Below are 23,689 nucleotides of genomic sequence, written 5' to 3'. Positions count from 1 at the left end.
CAAATTCTTTGAGGTTCTCCTCAATGACCCACTCCATAAAATACCAGAACAAATCCCGACACCCATCGGATCTCGTCATTAGCACTGGGAGATGTGTGGGCTGCCATCTGCTGGTCATAAGAGTTGTGGTCTCCGAAAGAGCTTCAATGTTCTGACACTCACCACAGCTGTGAACTCTCCAGCTCCATTACTGGTGATTTAAGTAATGTTTGTAAAATTTATGCCAGTAAATGATTTAGCATAGTCTGTCTGTCTCTCTCTCTCTCTCTCTCTCTCTCTCTCTCTCTCTCTCTCTCTCACACACACACACACACACACACCCCTCAAACAAAAAAGGAGGGAGAGTTGGCAGGTGTCAGGGCACCTTTAGGGGTGCAGGGCTGATCCCAGTACCCATTTAAAGGTAAGAAAATGCCTTACCTGTCTTTGAGCCCTTCACAACGACAGGGTGATTATGGCCTGTGCCCACCTGCCAAAGTCCTGCCTCCTTCCCTTACTCTCTCAAGGCCGCAGAGGTGCACTGTCCAGTCTTCCCCCACCATGCCTTCCCCCATAGCATGGAGTCGGAACCTCAAGATTCTCAAGTCTACGAGTGCAAAGAGGTAAATCAGTAGAAACTTGGGGAGGAAAAGTGTTCCACATGGAGGTGGTCAGGACCAGAGGGAGGTGCTATGTCCATGTGCCCTCATAGGAGTTAGCAGGAGGCCATGTATCATGTGCCTTCACAGCAGGAGACGCCTCTTCCTCTGGCACTTGCGGCCTTTGGCAGCCCCCGTTAGCTCCGTGTAGTCCACAGCCTGGGTGTCCACACAAAATAACTGACGACTGGGCCAACCTGGATTTAGTGCCTTGCAGGCAAACCAGCCACCAGGTGTGGATGGGGGATGGAGACTTCCAGACCAGTGTGAGAACCTAGTCAGTCCAGGGCTCAGTGGCAGTTCTGGGAGCCACCCATATTCCTCTGCCTCCCAGGGGAAGTGGGAACAGCATAGAATGCTGAGAATCAGAGCCAGTGCTAATACAGGAAGGGGTGAGGAGAGGAAGGAAGAGATGGAGGAACTTCCTACCTGGGAAAGTCACCCACTGAGAGGTCAAACTCCAAGGTGCCTCAGTAGCTAGCTAAGGGCTGGAGGCCCAGTTCCAGCACCCACCATCCCCAGCTCCCAGGAGGCAGAACTGGCTGTGTACTGGTCATTGGGTCCCAGCAGCCTATAATTATGGCATAATGTATCTGGTGAGGAAACGACACAGAGGAGAGGGGGGATGCGGATCCCAGCTGAAGACAATGTCCTCAGTGTGTCCCCAGCTGCGGTGCACCCCCAAGGCTGTGTATAAGGTGTCCCTGAGCCAGATTCCTTTTGACAGTCTTCTGGAGAAATGGTGTAGGTCGTTTCCGGCTCCAACAAGGAACTCAGCATAGCTTCAGGAGAGAGAAAAGGGTCCTAGACAGGCTCAGACCAGGACAAAGACAGTCGCACCCAGGGACCCCTTTCCTAGGCTCCCAGGAAGGGACACTGACATTTGTCCTGTTGCCACAGAGCCTCGGCCTCCAGCAACAAGGACCTCCAGGAGAGTCTGTACTCCCAGTCAACCTTCTCAGGATGCTGGGCCAACCGCTGCTCAGAGAAAGCCGGAATCTGACCCTTCTGGCATTGGGCCCAGTCTCCATGGCAGCAGAGGATTTATTTCAGGCCTCCACCCAGCCTGGTGGACTTTGGACTCCAAGTCAGAGGAAAGACAACTGAACGCTGTTCCAGGAGCAAGGGGTGCCTGAAGATGGTGAATGAGGAGAGGCGCTGGAGGGAAGTAAGTGGGGAGGCCCTTACGGGAGTCCCGCCTGATTGTTCTGCTCTCTGTTGCAGGCCAAGTTTCTTTCCCAGGACCAAATTAATGGTAGGTTGGGTTTGTTCTTTAATTAGTAACTCCCCACAAAATGTGTGTCTCATTAAGCAATTTGCTTCACTGGGTTCTGTTGGTAGGAAGGAAGGCCGGAGGGGTGGAGAGCTGGCCCACCCACAGGCTTGGGGCCAGGTGCTGTTTGGGGGTGACCCTGAAGATGGACTTGCTGACTTCCCGGGGCTTGTTTTATGTCAGTGTGACTTTAAAGTTGGGTCATAGAAGAGCTTGCTAGTGCTCCTTAGAGCCTGAAAGTGGGTCTGGGTGGAGGCTGGTGATGGTGGGAGAGGGAAAATTAACGTAGGAACTGAGGCCCTAGACAAAGGGACAGGGCTTTGTAGCCGGTGCCGATGGGGAACAGAAGCCAGGGCTACACCCTTCGGCAGGGTATTTCTTTATGAGTGAGCCGTAGTCTCTGTAAAACTCGGGGCTCGGCTGACATCTCCCGCCTAATTCAGTGTGAGCACCTTGCTCTTAGGCTTCCTCCTCCGGAGCAGAGGTCTGCTTCCCAAGAACAGAAAGGCAGAATTGGGTTACATAGAACTTGGCCCAGACCTGGCCAGGGGTCTGGTGTTTGAGTATATGGCAAAAGAGGCCCAGACTGGGACCTTCAGGGAATGAGGAGCTTTCCCGAGGGCTGTGCCCCTAAACCTACCCCAACAGAAGATGAAAACAGCCCCGATGTCAACTTCTCCTTATTGGTGCTGAAATGGCACTTTGTCAGCAAGTGAAAAACTGCAGGTCCACAGGGCCCAGGAAACTCTGACGCAGAGCAGTGTCCAGCAGGCCACAAGCTTCTGTTACTCTGGCAAGGATCCAAGAAATGTAAGTGACCAGAGCTTGGTCTAGAAGAGGGGGTGGCAGGAATGTGTCCTAATAGGGTCCATGGGGGTACCATCTAGAATCCTTAACTTCTTGATTTGGGGACAAATAAAGGCCAAGGCCAGAGGGGACAGACGAGGGGATTTTAAAGCGCTGGGCCTAGCCCACTTTTATGAACCTGGCAAGATAACTTGGTATTTAGGAATCTGTACTGCTCTTGCAGAAGACACAAGTTTAGTTTCCAGCACATGTATAAGGATTGCTCCCAACCACCTGTAACTCCAGCTCCCAGGGCATCTGACACTTCTGGCCTCCATAGGCACCTGGATTTGCACGCGTGCGCAAACACACACACACACACACACACACACACACACACACACACACACTGAAAACTAAAGTCTTTAAAGTTGGACCTAAGCTAAAGACCTCCTTCAACCTCAGAAATTCCTCCACCATGCCAGGATGACAGACTGGTCCTCTCTCCTACGGCTTTTGAAACTATCAGAAAGGAAGAAAGCAAATTCTCTGTTTCCCAGGTTCTGATACCAAGAAGGTGGCCATTAATGTTTAGTGACTGGAAGCCCAGGTAGGGATGGGCGAGGAACAGGGCCTCTGAGGGTCGCTGTCTGGTGGTTCACCTGGGAGCCTCAGTTTTCTTATCTGAGAGGGAGGGACAATGATGCCACCTTATGGGGCTGCTGTGGGCTAGGGACAGAGGAGAGAATTAGCATCACATGCTGAGCACTGGGCATGACAAGTATACTTTAAAGCTGATATCACTATGTCCAGTCTGTGCAGAAGCTAAGAAGACAGCTTTGCTGCAGTCAGGAGCATGGAAGCCTTGAAAGATGTTCCAGTTTAGGAGCGGGGGAGGGGGTGTATCTCGGTTGGTAGAGCGATTGCTTAGCATGCATGAGATCCTGGGTTCAATCCCTAACACCACATAAGCTGGATATGATGATGTTTTCCTGTAATCCCAACATGCAAGAGGCAAAGGCAGGAGGATCAGAAGTTCAAGGCTAACCTGGGCTACATGAGACTCAAGAAAGCAAGAGGTTTCAGTTTAGTGAATATAATTCATACCATGGTGAGAAACAGTTCACTGGAGGGCCACTTACTCGATTTACTGGAAGTATAATCTCAATTTACTGGGAAAAGAATTGCATTATTTCGTTAAATCGAAACTGTGGGTTAACTATGAATACAAGAGTGGTCAAAATTCACTTGTAATGTTGAGTTGGCTAGATAGAATTTATTCTATTTATTTAGTTAGTTTTTGTTTTTTGAGACAGGGTTTCTCTGGATAGCCTTAGCTGTCCTGGAACTTGCTCTATACACCAGGGGGCTTCAAACTCAGATCTGTCTGATTCTGCCTCCCAAGTGCTGGGATCAAAGGTGTGCATCACCATCTCCAGGCTACACAGAATTTATAATGGCGAGCACTGCATATTTTATTACGTGTGAATTGTGCACTGCACATCCTCAGTGCCTGTGAGGTGCATGGTGAACGTATGAATGTGTTGGCACAGCTGTTACCTATTTTCCCACATGAGCCTTCGGTAGGACGGGAGGAGGCCTAGAGAACGTCAATTTCCTATTTGCAGGATTTGCATATCTCTAAGGATTTTTAACGCAATGCAATTACCTCAACGTATTCTTTACTTCAGCAAGTGTCCTTCTCTGTGCCAGGCAGGCCCCAGGTGTTAAAAATTCAGCAGTGAGCAGAAAGATGATCCCCCCCCCCCCATTCTTGGCGTCACAATCGAGGAGAGTGAACGACAGAATGCAAAGCAGTAAAGGAGGGGTGGCTAGACTAAGAGGATAGAAATGGGGGGGGGGCGGACTGATGAGCAGGGTCCTCAGGGGAGCCAGGGCCTGCCTGCGGGTCCAGGTGTCTTCTTATCTTCTCCCAGCACAGTGAGATAAGATTGCAGGTATCTAGGACCCATTAAGCCTTGTGATGCAATACAGGGTCCAGCTGGCCCCAGAAGTGCCTTCTGGCTACCCAGGCAGGGATCCCAGAGATGTAAAGGACCAGAGTTTGGTCTAGAAGAGGGGTGGTGGAGTGGGGAGCAGGAGGGATGGCTCAGTAGTTAAAAGCATCTGAGTTAGTTTGATTCCCGGCATCTACACTGGTGGCTCACACCCACCTGTAATTTCAGCTCCAGGAATCTGGCTGTGCAGGTTTGAAGAGATGGACTGTGTCTGGCAAGATGGCACAGTGGATAAAGGCACTTACCGCTAAGCCTGACAATTAATTCCATCTGTTCATCGCACTCCCTCAAAAGATACCTCTACCCCCAAAACACACAGACACCAACTAACTAACTAACTAACTAACTAACTAACTAACTAACTAACTAAAATGTACTAACACATTTAAGAAATGAAAGCATGGAAAAGAATACGCCCCAGTTACCAACTGGGGGAATGCAGTGTGCCTGTCTGGACAGCTAGCAAATCCTGGGGCCCTCTCTCAGGCTTCAGTGGCCTTCTTTGGGAAATGGAAGGGATTAGGGGATTAGGGCAGCTCACCCTAGAGAGTCTCCATCTACAAAGCTAGGATCTTTCCCAGGCTCCCAGGTGGCTTGGTTTTGCCTCCAGGGGCTGCTGGGAAGAAGAAGCAGGACAGTTCTGCTAGCAGCGTAACTGCAGTGGGCGGAGGCGGCTCCTGCACAGGGAAGGAAGGACTGCAGGCCAAGCTGAGGCAGGCACTGCCGATGCTCTGTGCATGCTTCCGGGCAGTTCCAGGTAGGGACCAGGACCTACCTGCCAGAGGAGAGCCTGAGGGCTGCTTATGTGATGTGAGAGTGCACGTGCAGCTCTAACAGTAATAAATCCCCTCCTAGGAGAGCATCATGGGACCACTGTCCATCACTTGCTTCTGGACGCATTCGGCAGGCAGAAGCAGGACAGTTGCATCAATTTTGCAAAGGTCCTGATGAGTCTGTCAGCCCTACCCAGCTTTCTTCTCCCTGGATAGCCTTGGAGAGAGTTTTTGAGTGGCATCTTAAGGAACAGAGAAGGAAAGGAGGGGGCTTCCTGGCCAGATAAACCACAGGATACCCCATGACATCTGGATTTCAGATAAACACTCTTTTTGAGTCTAGTACAGCCCATGTAGAATTTGATATGTGCTTGGTATCTGCTTACACTAAAAACGAATTCAGTGGGGGTTGGAGAGCCGGTCCTTTCAGAGGGCCTGAGTCAGGTTCCCAGCACCTATGTGGAGAGGTTTTTTTTTTTTTTGGTTTTTCGAGACAGGGTTTCTCTGAGGCTTTGGAGCCTGTCCTGGAACTAGCTCTGTAGACCAGGCTGGTCTCGAACTCACAGAGATCCGCCTGCCTCTGCCTCCCGAGTGCTGGGATTAAAGGCGTGCGCCACCAACGCCCGGCTTTTGGAGAGGTTTATAATCACCTGTAACTCCAGCTCTACAGCATCCAACCTTCTGGCCTCTTTGGCACCTGCACATGTGTGGCATTCACTACTAGAGTCACACACATACAGATCAATAAAAACAATGTATCTTCAACAATTTGTTTTTCTTAGAATTATATTTAACTTGGTAGTTTTATAACATTTATTTATGTACTGTGTGTGAGTGTACATGTATTGTGGATGTCAGAAGCCAACCGGCAGGAGTTGCTCCTCTCCTTATACCATGAGGGTTCTGGGGATCAAATTCAGGTCATAAGGTTTGGCAGTAGCAAATACCTTTACCAGTCAAGCCACCTTTGTTGCTGGCCCTTTGTTTTGCTTTTGAGACAGTGTCTTATATAGTCTAGACTAACCTCTAACTACTACATAGAGGATAACCTTGAACTCTTGAGTCTCGTGCCCTCACCTCCCAAGTGCTGAGATTACAAGCATGTGCCATCACACTGTGTTTTTATGGGGTTCTAGAAATCAGGTGGGGCAACGAAAGGGAAGAGAACAGGGAGGAAGGGGGAGCTCAATGTTACAGTGCCTACACATGTGTAGTGGGGAGGCGCAAACGAGAAAGGAGTGAAAGAGAGGATGGGTGATGGAGTGACCATCTGCTACAACTTCCTTCTCCGCTCTGTACAGAGTACAAAGAATGCTTCTCCCTGTATGACAAGCAGCAGAGAGGGAAGATTAAGGCCACAGATCTTCTGGTGTCCATGAGATGCCTGGGGGCCAGCCCCACGCCTGGGGAAGTACAGCGGCACCTGCAGACTCATGGGATAGGTGAGTGGGCTTGTTGGTTTTTTTTGGGTGGGGTGTTGGTTTTTGAGACAGGGTTTCTCTGTGTAACAGTCCTGGCTGTCCTAGAGCTCACTTTTATAGACCAGGGTGTCTTTGAACTCACAGAGATTCTCCTGTCCCCGCCTCCCAAGTGCGGGCATTAAAAGTGTGCATCCTCCATAAAGATCAGGGTGGGCTTGTGAAGGGCCCAGCTGGAAGAAGCAGATGGTAGTGGTGGAGAAAGCTCAGAAGCCTGAAGTGCTGGTGGTAGCGTGCCTCACCAGGACTGGACTGTAGAGGTAGCTCGCCATGTGCATAGTGTTTCTTTCCACAGGGTCTGATGTCCCACAAGTCTGTCACAACTCCTAGGAAAGTACACTAACACTGGTCTCAGTGTTTTTTCCCCTTTGCTTTCATTTTGAGATAGGGTCTCATGTAGCCCAGGCTGGTCTTGAACTCACCTTGTGTTAGCCCAGGGTGATTCTCCTGCCTCCACCTCCTGAATGCTGGGCTTACAGATGTGTGCTACCACACCCAGCTCCTATATTTATGGGGAAATAGTCTTTTGCAGAGGGTTTGGCATATGCTTAGTGAAAACATCCCATCTGTTTAAGTCTCTATGTCATTATTGGGGAGCTGGTGGTCCCACAAAAGAATGATTACATTTGAGAATGCCTGCTATATTTGATTCCCAATCGTAATAGTACTTCCTCCTCAGGACCGCCAGCCCACAAATAACAACATGGAGATTTATTATTGTTTTTGAAATTTAACTTTTTAATTTTGAGTATTGGTGTGCAGGTGTCAGATTCCCTGGAACTGGAGTTACAGACAGTTGTGAGCTGCCATAAGTGCTGGGAATCAAACCTGGATTGTCTGGAAGAACTGTCAGTACTCTTAACTGCTAAGTCATCTCTCCAGCCCCATGGAGACTTACTATTATTAAAGGTTGACCTTAGTTTAGGCTTTTTTTCTAACCAGTTCTTATAATTTAATTGTTTCTATTAATCTATGTTCTGTCGCATGGTATCACCTCTCTTCCATTTTACATACACCTCCTGTTTCCTCCCTGTGTTTTGCTGGCAACTCTACCTTTCTTCCTCCCAGAGTTTGCTTTTCTTTCTGGAAGTCCCACTTATACCTCCTGCCTAGCTATTGGCTATTCAGCCTTTTTTTTATTATACCAATCACAGCAATACATCTTATTCCACATATAAATATCCCACATTTCCCCCTTTTTGTCTAAATAAATAGGAAAGATTTTAACTTTAATACAGTAAATATAATGAGAACAATTATCAGATAAAAATTACACTTGCAATGTCCAGGTCATCTGTATTTGGAATTTTGGAGAAAATACTCTATTGTCTATTCTATCTTGATGAGTCCAAAGTCTTATACCTAAACAAACCACTTTCTATCGTAACTTGTATTATCATACTAAAAATATTTTAAATCTTAAAACAATTTCTTAAACAACTTAAGTTTTTATGTCTCTTAACTTGATAATTGTTTTTTAAAGATTTATTTATTTATTTATTTATTTATTTATTTATTCTGCCTGCATGCTTGCACATCACACCAGAAGAGGGCACCAGATCTCATTATAGATGGTTATGAGCTACCATGTGGTTGTTGGGAATTGAACTCAGGACCTCTGTAAGAGTAGCCAGTGCTCTTAACCTCTGAGCCATCTCCCCAGCCTGACAATGTTCTTATTATATATAATTGTCTGTGTTAGAGTTAAAACCTTCCCTTTTTATTTAGACAAAAAGGGGGAAATGTTGTGGGTATTTGTACACTGTGTGAAGATATATTGCTGTGATTGGTGTAATAAAAAGCTGAATGGCCAATAGGTAGGCAGGAGGGAAGGTTGGACTTCTAGGGAGAAAGCGAGAGAAGAAGTCAGAGGGATGAATCAAAGTACATGGAAGATGCCTATAGAACCCAGAAGTTGGACATATGGGACAGAGGAAAGGTAACTGAGCCACATGATAGAATGCAGATTTTAGAAAGATGTTAATTAAGTTATGTGTTAGAAAAAAACCAAAGCTAAGGCCGAGCTTCATAATCAATAAGTCTCCATGTTGTTATTTGCAGGCTGGTGGTCCCAATGAGAAAGTACTATTATGCAGCTCCATCTGGTTCTATGTCATGATGCAATACTCTGGGTTTCTGCTGTCACTTTAGCAAGACTGGAGGAGGGATTAATAAACATAGTATCATAGGCTTTTTTTTTCTTTTTCTGTTGCTATAAAATACTTTGCCCAAAGCAACTTAAGAATGGGTTTATTTTAGCTCATGTATCAAGGTAAAGTCCATCAGGGCTTGAAGCAAATGATCACATAGTAAGAAGGCAGCAATGATTGTGTGTAAGCTAGGACTCAGCCCACTTTTCCTCTGATATAGCTGGGGATCCCCTACTCTAGCTTCTCATCAACTGACATAATTAGAATGATCCCCCACAGGTATGTCCATAAGCCTTTCTCATCAAAGTTCTAGATTCTGTCAAGTCAACAGTTAACACTATCACACATTGTTACTGAAGACTGTTGGGAGGATGGAGACTTTCCATTGTGTGAATGTGGGTCAGAAGGAGAGCTTTGTCCCTCTTACCACGACCAGTGTCTTGAGAATTAGGTAGCTTTGGGGTTGGCTGTGACAGTCAGGCAGGTCAATGGGCTTCCCCAAGAGCAGTTTCCTCCAGCTCACTGGTGTTTGGGATTTCGTAGACAAGCACGGAGAGCTGGATTTCTCCACCTTCTTGACCATTATGCACACGCAAATCAAACAAGAGGACCCAAAGAAAGAAATCCTTCTTGCCATGCTGATGGCTGACAAGGAGAAGAAAGGTTACATCATGGCATCTGAATTGCGATCAAAACTCATGAAACTGGGAGAGAAGCTCACTCACAAAGAAGGTAACAGCCTGGCTGACTTGATTCGGAACCACTTGGGAGGGTTAGGGAATTGTGGGGAGGGCAATGCTGTGTACACCATCCAAGGCTGTGCAGATGGCCAACTGATGAATGGCCCAGGAGCTCTGTAAGTATGAGTAATGCTGGCTAAGAGCTGGTGGTTGAGCCCTATCAAGGCAGAACCAGAGTGGACAGGCAGAAATGGGCCAGGGTAGAGTGTCAGCCCAGAGACAACCCAGTTGGGATCCTAGGAACAGCGGTAGCTGTTTTCATGTGATCAGCTGGGGCATCTGCCGGACTCAATTTTCCAAAGCTCTCACTGAGGGTCTTGATGTGGCCCAGGATGGTTAGACATGCAGCTCAACACAAAATCCTGTGCTTAAACATTTTAAGTATTTTTTTAAAGACCTTTATTTATTGTGTGGTTATCAAACATCGATGTTTGTAAGTGATAATGCGTCAAAATGTCAAAAGGCCATGACATGGGTAAAAAAGAGATGGCTCCATGGGTAGCCTGTCCCACAAGTTTGGATCCTGGGAACCTGGGTCAAAAAGCTGGAAAGGTGTGTAGCTGCCTGCAATTCCAGCACTCACACAGGAGGCGGAGCAGGATGGCAGGACAAGCTGGCCTCCTAGACTAGGCTGAACTGTGGGCTCCAGGCACAGAGAGACTGCCTCAAGAAAAGGTGGAAGGCCACAGAGGGGATAACAGATGTCAACCTCAGGCTTCCACACGTGCTGGTGCACTTGCACACACGTGCCTACATACACACAAACAGGCATACACATGTACACACAAGCCACACACTAAGAGCTATGACATAGGACATACTGGCAACATACGTGGTTCTTCAACTGATAGAAAGGGTCAAGTAAGTGGAGAGTGGCTCTTGAGTAGAGCTAAGGCAGAATGCAGGATCCAAGAGCCCCTCATTTTCAGGGTCATCCTCTCACCACAGCTGGCTCTGATATGGCCACTGATGGTGTTTCCAAATGGAGAGACCATTGTTACCCTTTCCCCAGCAGCCCTAGGAGCTGGGAGTATGGGAGCTTTTCAGGGAAAAACTAGCTAGAGAAACCTGCCTTGGCCACAGATCATGAGGTGGTCTTGCCTATTACATTTCTTGCATCAGAGCAGGATGAGTGCCTGGGAATTCTGAGAAAGCTCTAGGTACATGCTTGGGCTATTTGCAGTCTTTCCAGCCTGCCAGCACTCTAGTGAGGACACAACTGTGGACCACGGTTTGCCCCTAGTCTGCATCGTTGATCTCCATAGTGAGGCTTTTCAGATTGGCTGGCCAGCTTGAGGGCTTAACTTAGGTAGTGGGTTGAAAAGGCCCCGATGCCCCTAACTTCTGGTCAGACTACAACTAACCAGGCAGAATTTTCAGGCTATGGTTTGAATTGAGTTTGAATCCAGGCCCTTCCTTCAGGAGCCCTGGAATGTGTTTCTTCCCCTTGCTGCAGATGAGGCTGTGACAGATATCCCTGGGGTCCTCCAGGAACTAGAATTCTATGGAGCAGCCTTCTCAGATTTTATCTGCATTCAGGAAGGTCCTGAGCCTTTAAAAATGGTGCCTGGCAGGTAGATTTATCTCCTAATTTCTCCCAGCTGGCAGCTTTTACTGCAACTGTTTTTTACGTGAAGGGGGAAAACTGGCCTGCCCTTATCTCAGACTCCCACGACACTGCTGGTGGAGTGTCCTCCGAAGTGACAGTCAGGTCCCTAGACCTCCCTCACACATTAGCATGCACAACACTCTGGGAAGGAGCTGATGGAGACTCATTCCCCCTCTGGCTGCAGTAGAACAGAAGATACCAAAGTAATAACTATTTCTCCTGGGGATTTGGAAGAAATGCTCTGTTCTATTCAAAAGCATCATTGGTAGCAGTAGCACCTTTGCCAGCTATCACCCAGCTGTGCAGTGCTGCCCTCTTCTGGTCAGCACTGGGCTGTGGCGTGCTGCCCCCCCCCCTTTTGGTCAGCATTGGGCTGTGGAGTGCTGCCCCCTTCTGGTCTGTCACCGATGCTGGAGCCGATTCTTGGCCTGTCCTCTGCAGCTGGCAACCAACTGGTTGGAGGTTAGAAGCTTTTCCATGAAATAAGATGCATCTGTCTCCTCAGGCTCAGAGCACCTATGTGTTTAAAAAGAGATCTATCTATCTATCTATCTATCTATCTATCTATCTACCTACCTATCACCTACGTATGTATGTATGTATCTATCTATTCATTATGTATGTATGTGATAGGATCTCACTATAAAGATCAGGCTAGCCTTAAACTCAGAGATCACCCACCTCTACCTGCAGAGTTTCGTGATTAAAGGTGTGCACCATGATTTCTGGCTAAATTAGTATCTTTTTAAAAAGCAATGCTGCTTTCAGACATCTTATTTGGCAGCCATCGTGGCACAGGCCTTTAATCCGAGCACTTGAGGCAGAGGCAGGCTGATCTCTGTTGAGTTCCAGCCTGTGAGCCTAGTCTACATAGTAAGTTCTAGGTGTAATACCCTCTCAAAACAAACAAAAAACCTGGTAGAATTTCAGAGAATCCATATGGACATGGGTTAAATAAAATGAAAGGAAAAAATATTTTGTGTATGTAGCACTGTGAGGGTATGCTGTATATGTAGAGGTACCTGAGGTGGGTAGAAGAGGGCATCAGATCCTCGGGAACTGGAGTTACAGACAGTTGTGAGCCACCTACATGTCTACTGGGAATGGGATTAGGGTCCTCTCAAGAGCCATCTTTCCAGGCCCTGAACAGTGCAGTTTGATGTTCTGAACTTCAGATGTATTTGGATTTTTGTGCTTGTACATTGACAAAAAGCATCTTTCAAATTAATGCTAGGGATCCAACTCAACCCCAAGGTGCACGTAACCCATGTGCTCTTGTCGCCCACCCTTTATAGTGAGGTGATGGTAACATGATGGAGGAAGGTCATTGGTTAAAAAAATAAAGAAACTGCTTGGCTGGCCCTCATAGGTTAAAACATAGGTGGGAGGAGTAAACAGAACAGAATGCTGGGAGGAAGAGGAAGTGAGCTCAGACTCGACAGCTCTGCTCTGGAGCAGAGACGCCATGCTCCCATCTCCAGGGTTTACGCGAGAGCTCTGCTCTCTGAGGCACACGCAATGAAGCTCCGACCCAGGATGGACGTAGGCTAGAATCTCCCTGGTAAGCCACTTCGTGGGCTACACTAGAAATGGGCTAGTCCAGGTGCGAGAGTTAGCCTAGAAGAGGCTAGATAGAAATGGGCCAAACAGTGTTTAAATGAATACAGTTTGTGTGTTGTTATTTTGGGCATAAGCTAGCTAGGCGGCTGGGGTGCTGGGGATGCAGCCCCGCTGCTCCGATTACTACAGTAACAGAGCACGTGTCACTCAGTATTCTACTGGCAGGTGAGCAGTGAGGGGGAAGGTGGGTTGGTCTGGAGGAGGGGCAGGAACGAGCCCGGATCAGTGTGACTGTGTCTGGAGCTGTGGATGATACCCATGTGACTGGAAGGTTGCAAGAGTGGGCTGTAAGGTAAAATACCCACACTAAAGGTTTCCTGAAAGACAGACGCAGGGGTTAAATGTTTATTTAAAAGAGTTCTGTGCTGGCTGCCAAGCCTGTTAACCTGAGTTTGATCTCTGGAACTCACATGGTAGGAGAGAGTGGACTCCCACAAGCTGCCTTCTGACCTCCACACATGTGGCATGAACAATAACCATCCCCCCAATAAATAAATAGATGTTAAGAAATTTTACAATCAAGTACAAGGCAGCTTCAATGACTGACTCCTCATCAGTATACTTTGTTCATGTGCTGGTCCCGCAGAAAGCGGGAAAATTGAACTGGTGGTCTCTGGGGCCTTGGAAGCAGGTTATCCTTCTGTTTTGGTTTGCATCCTAGTCCATGGGAAGAGTCCATCAGATTCTCATGGAGGACTTCTGGGAACCCCTAACCTTAGCAAATCCAAATTGAAACATTAATGTGATTTATTGCAGTGGATGATCTTTTCAAGGAAGCGGGCATCGAACCAAATGGCCAAGTGAAATATGACACATTTATCCAGCGGATCACCCTTCCTGTGCAAGACTACTGAGAGAGCTGAGGTCCAGGAAGAAGAGGATGAGAGCTCCGGGGCCTGAAAACCTAGACTATTTTTTAAAAGGGAAATCTAGAGATGGCAAACATGGCAGTAAGACCACATTGCAGGGGATTAGTACCAATAAATGATGTAGCCATGGTACTCCTGTAATAAGTCCGTATTGATTTTAGTACTAACATTAGTCTAGCCCTCTGCAGCACGGAAAGGCCTATGATTTGCAGTCAGGTTTGTGTGCCAATGCGGGCTCTGCAATTTCATTACCCTCACCTTGGGTAGACCATTGTGCTTCTCAAAGCCTTTGGATCTCACAAGGATGATTATGATTTGAAAATGGTTGGCGACTTGGGAGCATGTGGAATTGGTGTTTCCATGGTAGTGTTTCTTCCAAAAAGCAAAACAAACAAACCAGTCTTCTAGAAGACCAGTCTACTTTTGGGTACAAGAACTACCTTTGGCATTTCCAAGAGAAGGCTAGAGTTGGCTGGGAACAAACAATAAGCAGAGTGTCTGTACACGCATGCACATATAGAGAGCAACGAGCACAGACACACACAGAAAACCACAAGCAATGTGCACACAGACGCAGAGCAACAAGCATAAGGTATGTACACACAGGCACAGCAACGAGCACAGAGCATGCACACACACTTAACACACCATTCCTTACAGCTCTACAAGCCCATCGATAAATCCTCATTCCATTTCGCCCAGCACACAAAGTGCAGGATGCTCTTTCATAAACAGGGATAAAGTGGAAACATACACTGGAGTGAGTGTTAAGTGTGGGATCAGCTGAGTAGTGGCAGGTGATCCAACTTTATATTCCACACCAAAGGAAGTGGGGGGCCTGGCCCCTTCAGAGGCCTTGAAGAGTTAAGCAACATCTCTGATGTTCCTGGAAACATTTGCTGAAGCTGTGCCCTGGGCTATTGTTAGGTTGCAGGAACCAGGATGGTTTGCTCAAGTGACCTGGGGTAACCACAACTTTAAGTCATTTTCTTGGAACTACCAGGATAAGGGGATATACCAGGTCATGTCCCGATCTGAGAGGCCTTGAAATCAGAGTTGGAACCACCTCTTCACCTAGAGTTCCTCTTGTGACATACCAACATGGGTGGAGTGTAGAACTCTGAACATGGAGACCTTCAATCCTTTGTGTTAGGACTGGTTGTGGCTTTTTTCCTTAGTGAAAACAGAAAGACATATCAAGACATAGGTGTCTCCTGGGAAGTTTGACCAGACACATATTTTACTAAAGACTAGGCTCTGGGAATACTCCAGAGGACCAAACAGTGTCAGTCTTGATTCAGCTACCTCACATATGCTGTATGGCTCAAACCAAACAGAAGACTTGAGAAAGGAAGGCCTCATTTTCCTGAAAGTAGACACTATGTGTTCCCTGAGCAGCTTGAATATAGGCAACCTGGCAGATTTCTTTAATACAAAAAATATGCTAGATAATAGTGGCACACGCCTTCAGAGGATTTTGGTCTGTGGCCAACATGATATACAAAGCAAAAGTCTATCTGGGAAACACAAAGAAAAAAAAATAAGAATTTCTGGGCTGTTCAAGGGCGCCTGGAAAGAAGCCAGAGCAACACATAGTAAAAGTCTTCATGACTCCCATGGCAAGTCTTCCTGGGGGAGGCTGGGCTTCCAAAGAGAAGGCCTATTTCTCTACCAGATGGGAAGGTTCCAGACCCAACACCTGACTTCAGCCATAGATTCAGAGGCACATCTGCTTGCCAGTCTAAAATACCGAAGACCTGACAGGTGCTCCGTGCTGATGCTGTACGTGGGACAGGGGGATGAAAAGTCTACCCTACCTTTACAGAAGAGGTATCTCCCCAATGTGTTCTGAAGCCTGTCAGCAACTGTGTTTTTTTTTTGTTTGTTTATTTGTTTTCTTTTGTTTGGTTGGTTTGTTTTTCGAGACAAGGTTTCTCTGTGTATTAGATGTCCTGGAACTTTCTCTGTAGACCAGGCCAGCCTCAAACTCACAGAAATCTGCTTGCCTTTGCCTTGCAAGTGTTGGGATTAAAGGTGTGCGCCACCATATCCTGCCTGTGGTGTAGATTTAAAGCATGTTTTCTGAATCATATTTGGCTGAGTGGAATCTCCAGCACAGCTTGCAAAGAGCACACGGCTAATGGGTGGTCTGCATCACCTGGGCTGACTTTCCCCACTCAATGCTCTAGTCATGGTGAGCTCAAACTCCTGAAGCCGGATTTACACAGCCATATCAGGAGGCTGTTGCTTCAGGGTCCCCATGTGTGCATTTTTCAAATTCCAACAGGTTTACCTAGCACCGGGCTTGCTCACCATAAAGAGTGGAGAGGCCCAGCAGATAGACAACAAGTACCTTTAAAATTTAGTGCTGTGGTTCATTACAGAGCTAGCTGTATTCCAGTAAGGAAGGTCAAAGCATGATGTAGAGCTATCAGTTACTTACTTGTCATGCTCTGAAACCTCTAGATTTCAGGGGCCCTGGGAGCACATTGCACCAGCACTTTTCTTATGGGGACTGTTCCTTTATAGACCCAGTAGTAGTATTTTACAGAACACAAATTAACTGAAGCCTTTTCTTTTATTACATCTAAAGAGCTCTACATAAACAGGTAACATTCAATAGGGAAACAACTTTTCTCCAATGCATGTAATAAATATTTTCACTTGGTACTTTTATACAAACTGACATTGGTCTACTATACATTTTTAAAAGCCATTTTACTGGTTTGGCATGCGGTATGGAAATTCTAAGAGAGAAAGTTTTAAGGCAATGAATCACAGATTTAAGTTCATGGAATTTATGGTAACTTTTATCTATTTATATACATTTCCCCTTTGTTAATAAAACAGCAGCAGCACACTCTGGGACCACCAGATATTCTCCCTCCCTCTTTGAAATCTACGCTTTGTGTTTAATTAAAAACAAAACCAAAACAAACAGAATGCAATGTGTATCCATAAAGCAAAGTTCTTACCAAAATAAATTCAAATGTGCTTTTAAGAGTCCTGAAGATCCTGAAAGTTTTATGTACTTAAAATTCAAACTGCTTTAAAAACAAGGTTATTTCTACATGTATCCATTTACAATTGGGATATATTTTCACTCAGTTTCATACACTTGTCCTCAAAGAAAAATTGGCAGAAACACTTTCCACTTTTCAAAACTTAGGTGATTCTTTAAGTCAGTAATGTAGATGTATAATACCTAAATTAGCAAAGGAAAACTTTGGTCAACCAAGTATGATGCATGGTTTTTTATTTAAAAAATGTGTTCAGTAATACTTATGTAGTAAATTAAAAGCCACCCCTACCCTGCTAGTTGAACAGCTACTTTTCTGATGATGTGTGCTTACAGATAGATGGGGCACACACAGTACTATACAGAGCACATGTGAACATGCTAGTAAGAAAGACTAAGGAAGGGGGTTCCTAGCAACTTGCTGAAAGATACTGAGAACAGTATTTGTCCACAGCCTATCAACATTGGCAGGGCTGTGGAATGAGGGTGGGCTAAGGAAAAGCAACAAAAAGAGATGGAGTGACCATGCGCTTTTTCTTGTTAATGTAGGAGACAAAGCAGTGCGTGACTAATAATTACTAAAGATCGTGAAAGTCCGTGACTGAACTTAACCATGTGTAATGTTTTAGGAAGTCAACAAATGAAGAAATAAACTCTTTTTGACGTGGAACGAGCTAACATGACCAAAGCCATGAACATATATTTCTCACTGTTACCCACTCTCCCCTTAGGTTGATACAATGCAGGACATGGAAGGAAAGTGACCATTCCTCCACAACTGGGCTGAAGAATGCAGAGGACTGGTTTTTCAACTGGATCGTTCTAAGTTTGTAATTCAGCATCAGACACAAAAACTGCGATCAGAATCCTAAAACCACTAACAAGCTAAAAAAAAAAATCCAAAAACAAGGAAAACTATTCATTTCATCTCAGATAGTTGAAATAACAAAAATGTTTACTATTGCAATGCTAACAGAAATAGCCACAATTTTATTGATTCCTACTCTAATCTCAACTTAGACACAAATTAAGACCTTATCTGAAATGAGCCTAAGTTAATATAGCACTGAAAAAAAAAAATCAAACGTGTACTCACCACACCCGATAAAATTTAACAACGTAACCATTTCTGGTTTGAACTGACAACAAATGCCTTGTTTTATTGCGGATTGTTTTGTGACTAACACAGCCGTTTCTGTGTGGAACACACATGCGCAGGGGAAGACGATGTTACTCACACACACTTGTTTATAAATACATATATACACACACACATATACATATCAACACCAACTTTTTCAAAATTCAAGTTGACAGTTTAGTAGCAGAGACGCTATAAAAACATATTTTTAGATGCCACACTGTCATGTGAACCATTCACTTTATCATACAACTGAAGATACAGCAATCTTGACTTCTACCTGCATTAATATAGGTCCTTCGTTACTGATGCAAGGTTTGAAAACAAGTTTACTATACACAAAGGAGGTCCTTCAACTATGAGAACACGAAGTTGTAACATAAAAAGCCAGTCTGGGAACTGGATGGTGTGCCCTGTCCTCTCTGCTGATAAACCCGTGCCCATCTTTCTTCACTGTAAGAGCACTGCATTTTCTCTGATGACTCTCAAGTACGAGAAGCACTTTTTCCTTCCTTTGACCCTTGATCATTTCCTGAAGAAAATTTTAATATATTTACATATTCTGCTATTCAGAGTAGGTAAGACCAAGTAGATATGACTGACTGATTCTTGAATTAAAAAAATAATGGCTTCCTATGTCATACTTGTCATTAAAAGCTGAGTAAAAACAAACAAGGCTAAGAAAAGAAGTATATTTAGAACCACAGAAACAAAATAACTAAGGTTATTGTTGAGTTTCAACTGTTCATCAAACAGATTTGCTACAGATCCACATGTGGGCTGCACTGTACTGTCAACTTTAGGGTAACTGACTTCTTTCTTTTTTGAGGTGGTACAATGCCCTCTGCCAGTTGCACATGATACCCATACCCCACAGGGCTTCCAGGGCTCTTTCACATCCCACTTTGGTATGAAGATTCTCAAAAACTTGTTACCCTGTGACCAAAATGCAGGTACTCACAGATTTGGCTTACATACAAAATACTGGCAATTCCGATTCAGAATCCACACAAGCGTATCGTCGTTCACAGGCCTGCCCTCAGACTGCCTATCCAGGCAGCTTCTACTCCAACACTTCTAGGAAACACACTCTTAGGGGGCACACGGCAGATCACAGAGAACCTGTGATGGCGAACACGCACTGGGAGAGCTGAGAAAGATGCTTATGTTAAAGTTCAAGACCTCTGAAACATTTTGAAAAAAGCAGGCAACTGATATTAACTAAATGCCAACAGGAGGGGAGGGGACAGTGATGACAGAACAGTACACTCAGGCACACACTGAAAACACACACACCCACGAGCTATGTCCTGCAAACAAAGGGAGTGCAGTGGGACAGGTGAGATTATAACTTAAGGCTGGCAAAATCCACGCATACATAAACAGACTCCAAGTCTGTTGCTTTGAAACAATGGAAATCAAAACTATCCCAACCCCCTCCCTACAACAAAGCCCATGATTTAAAACTTCATACATGCAATTCTGTTTCTGTTATTGCAAGTAAGATAATGCCATTGAAGTAAAATAAAACCCAAACCAGAGGACAAATGGTGAAAAAGTCTTCAGAATCCAGAAAAAAATGAACCGAAGGAGGTTTGTGGGTGCTTGCTTTTTCTTTTCTTTCCTTCCTTTTTTTTTTTTTTTAAAACAAGTGTTTTATCAGACAGGCAGTCTTAGATTTATATACAAAAGTAAAACTGAAAATATAGTTTTGTTCTCTGTACATTTCTTTTAATTTTTTTCCCTAAAAAAAGGAAAAAAAACCACGCTTGTGTACTTTTCTAAACAAGATAAGGTAAAACAGAGCACAGAGTTCTCTTCTGCCAAGTCATTTAATCTGGGACAGGGTGGGAGCAGCAGGACGAGGGCGTCAGTCCAATGAGATAATGTCTGGTATGATGCCAAAGATGGACGCCGTGTCTGCACTGCTCCTGCTGGCCATGCCATGGCCATGGCTCTCCCTCAGACTGTTGGAAGACACAAGGCTGCTGTTGCTGCCACTACTGCTTCCGTTGGTGGCTGGCAAAGAAGTGCTTCCTCCAGCACTTAGCTGATCGAGAAACATCTGCGAGGAGGTATACGGGAAAAAGCGGGAGGAGTGCAGGAGGTCCTGGTCATCTGAGACCGCTGCTGCTGCTGCGGCAAGCAGGGAGGTGTTGTAATGCTAGGAGGGACCAGAGACAAAACACTCTCGTTACAATCAGATGCACCTCTGTACTCTTCTCAGCAGAGTAAGTCCCAAGTTAAGATATCCTGAGTGTCTGGCTCCTCAAGTAACAACACATTCTGCAGTGAAATGACTGGTCACTGATACTGAGAGCGCTTTGGCATGGTATCTGAAACTGGAATAACACTTTTGATTGTGTTGTGTGTGTATTTTAGTTTGCATTGCACGCAGTTCTTAAAACTCTATTTCTGAGATGTTCAGAAGCAGTAGGAAGGAGGGCAGCTTCCCCTCTCAAGATACATCCCGCATTCCCACTGACAAGTTCATCCTGAGAATTGCATCATGAAGAAGCTCAGCTGCTATCGTGCTCAGGCTGCGGCTCTGTGCAGCCTGTCACTGCTTCAGCACTGCAGGCACTGGGCAGTGTTTGTGCACATGAGCAGGTCTGAGTTGGAAAAGGCAGGGAGAACTTGCTGTAAAAGATAAGCAATGTCACACTTCTGCAGGGCACTCCCATAGTGGGGCGTGTGGAGCTGCAAGTCTCTGGGTCAGGGACTGCTGCCTGCTGAGTGGCTGTGAAGGCTGAGGACTACTGTGGGCTTTACCAATACTCTATGCTTAGGTTACTCTACATTTGTTTAAAAAAAAAAATCCCAAAGCTCGCCTTTTAATTAATTGGTTACATAACAATTTTACTTTGTTTTTAAGCTTTTTCATTTTTTAAAGATTTTATAACATGTACTAATTATACACAATCATAGGTTTCATTATAACATCTTCACATGTAGATAATGTCTTTTGATTATAATTACCCTCTACTGCTTTCCCCTATTTCTCTCCCTCTACCTGATCCTTGCCTCTTCTCAATAGTCTACCTTCAGTGTGTGTCTCAGTGAGTTACTCAGTTACAGAGTATGAACAACTTACCAGCGGCTAACCACTGAAGAAAAAAACATCTCCCCACTAAAAGTATCTGCCTAGAGATCTTCACAGAGGTTGGGGCTTCCTAAACACTCCCAACTATTTTACTCTTTATAATAATACTTAAACATGAATAGACCACATGGCTGTGCAAAAACATTCTTTCATCATATCTATACCCTATGAGATCTAATTATGTATTTTGCTAAAAAGGTGTGTGTGTGTGTGTGTGTGTGTGTGTGTGTGTGTGTGTGTGTGTATTCATTCATAGGTCTACACAGGCCAGGGGTCAGTGCCACTGTCTTCTAGGCACAACTTGTTTCCTGGAAGGTTTTCAGGGCAGGGGAAATGCCTGCTTCTCCACTAGAGCTCATCCTAAGTAGGTGCCATTCTTCAGAAGCATGCTGTGGTGCTTTGCTTGGTCTGTCCCTTTTCATCGAAGATGTGCTGTGAAGAGTACCACAAACACTCCCCTTTTCTGATATTCATGTTCTAAAGTATCTCATCTGAAGGGGACTGCTGATGTCTGTGCAAGTTCCACTAGCTCCTTTATGAAACTTAGTGGGGACTCCTTCTGTCTCTTGCAGTTCCCTTTGCTCCTGCCTGCTTTTCAGTTCCAAGCTTTCACAGCAGCTTCCTTAGGAAGCTCTCTGGGGCTCCTCAGTGTCACATACACGATCTTGGAGTTAGTGGCCACCACAACTACAACATTGCTTTGCAACCTCTTCATCAAAAGCAAATCCCCTGCAGTCAGCAGTAATCGCTCGAGTGCCTACACAAGGCTACTGCACAGCACTGGTGCTATTATCCGTCCACACTCACAGGCTTGTCTCCTCAGTGTTCCTGTTGCAGCAGGAGCCTGGACAAAGGTCCTACTCAGGCAGCAGGTCCCAAAAGGCCACTAAATCTCCTTAATCAGCCAGCAAGGTAGCTCAGCAGATAAAGGAGCTTGCTATAGAGCCTGAATACTTGAGTTCAACAGTTGAAACCCACACAGAGGTGGAGAAAACTGACTCCATACAGCTGTCCTTTGACTTCTAAACATACATTGTGTTACATATACAACCATGGATACAATAGTAATAAAAATTAAAAATTTATATACAGAGAGGGGCCACAGAGCAGCTGGAGGAGGGAAAGGGATGGGTCAAAATAATGTAAATACAGTATACTCATGTATGAAATCCTCAAAAAAATTTTTAAAAATCTCCTTGATCTATTTCTATTGGTTGGGTCAGAGACATGGTGTTGGAACAAGACCACCACTGTGATACTGGGATAAAGGAGGATGTACATGAACACCATCACCAATGAACAACAACATCTTTCAAAGTTTGCTAATCTCCAATTAGTGCTCCAGCTTGCTGGCACGAAACTCAGAGGCATCTGGACAGTGGCTGGATCACTGCTTTGGCAGAGAGTGTCACAGTACCGAGCAGGATGTGCTTCTGCATCCTGGCCTTAATCCATGTCCTTAGCCATTTCTCTATTGCTGTAGTAGGCCTTTCTCAATCTGTGTTTGTCTCACTGTTTTCGATGAGACTTCTGTCACTTTGTTCTTGCTCTGCAAGTCTGTAGCTCTGGTGCAATGGGACAGTCTGACTGCTGAGTAACAGTCACTGACTTTCTCCTTCCACACTCCTTGATCTCTTTTAATCTTGCTTCCAGGTCACTAGATGTGGCCTTTTTAGCAAATGATTTTGTACGTTTAGGGTCTGAGATGAATAAAGCAACATGAGCTGAGACAAACATGGGAGTAGAGGAAGCAATCAGCTGCAGTAAATACAGTTTGAGGAAGCACAGCATGCTGTATAACTGAAAATCAGATCATTCACTATCACTGCATGCTGTATAACTGAAAATCAGATCATTCACTATCACTGTCTAGTACTTACGGACTGCACACAACTGTATGCTTTAAACATACCATTGGCAATGCAGTAGCACCACAGACTAATATACTATTATAATATACAACAGCTATGATGTCCTGGGCAACAGGACACTCTTGATACATGTGGCCAAGACTGAAATCCACTAATCACATGGTTCACAGGCCTGTGTCTTTATACAGCAGTATTGAGAAATCAACAGACAGACACTGCTTTTACCCTCTACTGGGGGTGGAGAGCAGTGATAAAGGATGGCTTTTATTTAAATTCTTACAGCCAGAGCAACACTGGCTACAGGTACTCTCCTTGCCAAGGAAATTTATTCTTTCTTCTGGCTATGTATTATAGCTTGATATTTTAATATACAATTAAAAAAACGGATTGTTTTCACATTAACATACCTGATTGTCTCCTGATAAGAAAGGAAAGAAATCTAATCCTGTGGGAAGAATTAAAAAAAAAACAAAAAAACAAACTTAGCTTGTAGGCAAAAAACAACATAAAGTAAAACTTTTCTAAACATCCCAGCACTTAAATCTTACATTCTATACACTCTGTTTTTTTTTTTTTTTTTTTTTTGCAGGGTGAGGTTGAA

At 45.1% G+C, this 23,689-nt stretch overlaps 2 protein-coding genes across 6 annotated transcripts in view; one reads left to right on the top strand and one right to left on the bottom strand.

The window, feature by feature from the left end:
* The first annotated feature begins 1,669 nt into the window (after positions 1–1,669).
* On the top strand, positions 1,670–14,086 carry Calml4 (calmodulin like 4). Of its 3 annotated transcripts, XM_041679402.1 has the most exons (5): positions 1,670–1,779; positions 1,863–1,893; positions 6,790–6,930; positions 9,660–9,848; positions 13,842–14,086. In XM_041679402.1, exons 1-5 carry the CDS (start codon positions 1,777–1,779, stop codon positions 13,937–13,939), a joined length of 462 nt encoding a protein of 153 aa, XP_041535336.1. In that variant the 5' UTR covers positions 1,670–1,776; the 3' UTR covers positions 13,940–14,086. The 3 variants fall into 3 exon arrangements, with proteins under 3 accessions (XP_041535336.1, XP_041535337.1, XP_041535338.1); XM_041679403.1 differs by lacking the exon at positions 1,863–1,893 and having other exon boundaries at positions 1,732–1,806; XM_041679404.1 differs by lacking the exons at positions 1,670–1,779; positions 1,863–1,893 and adding an exon at positions 2,639–2,721.
* Positions 14,087–14,963: 877 nt separating this feature from the next.
* Positions 14,964–23,689, bottom strand: part of Pias1 (protein inhibitor of activated STAT 1) — a 116,210-nt gene continuing 107,484 nt past the window's right edge. For all 3 annotated transcript variants that reach the window (XM_041679399.1, XM_041679400.1, XM_041679401.1), the window contains exons 13-14: positions 23,496–23,533; positions 14,964–20,278 (exon numbers count right to left, since the gene is read on the bottom strand). In XM_041679399.1, coding sequence (XP_041535333.1) covers positions 19,985–20,278; positions 23,496–23,533 — 332 coding nt within the window. In that variant the 3' untranslated portion in view covers positions 14,964–19,984. The remainder of the gene's footprint in view (positions 20,279–23,495; positions 23,534–23,689) is intronic.

The sequence above is a fragment of the Microtus oregoni genome, unplaced genomic scaffold (genome assembly GCF_018167655.1).
Source record: "Microtus oregoni isolate MIOR12 unplaced genomic scaffold, Mior012 000032F_ref0000030, whole genome shotgun sequence".
In the NCBI taxonomy this organism is placed as follows: Eukaryota; Metazoa; Chordata; class Mammalia; order Rodentia; family Cricetidae; genus Microtus; species Microtus oregoni.
Note: the sequence above shows the minus strand (reverse complement) of the source record. Positions and strands in the feature narration are given on the sequence as shown.

Excerpts from the sequence above, each read along its gene's own strand:
- Calml4 (XM_041679402.1), top strand. Across the intron at positions 1,894-6,789 it reads TTCCCAGGACCAAATTAATG|AGTACAAAGAATGCTTCTCC; the intron begins GTAGGTTGGGTT and ends CGCTCTGTACAG. Across the intron at positions 9,849-13,841 it reads GAAGCTCACTCACAAAGAAG|TGGATGATCTTTTCAAGGAA; the intron begins GTAACAGCCTGG and ends GATTTATTGCAG.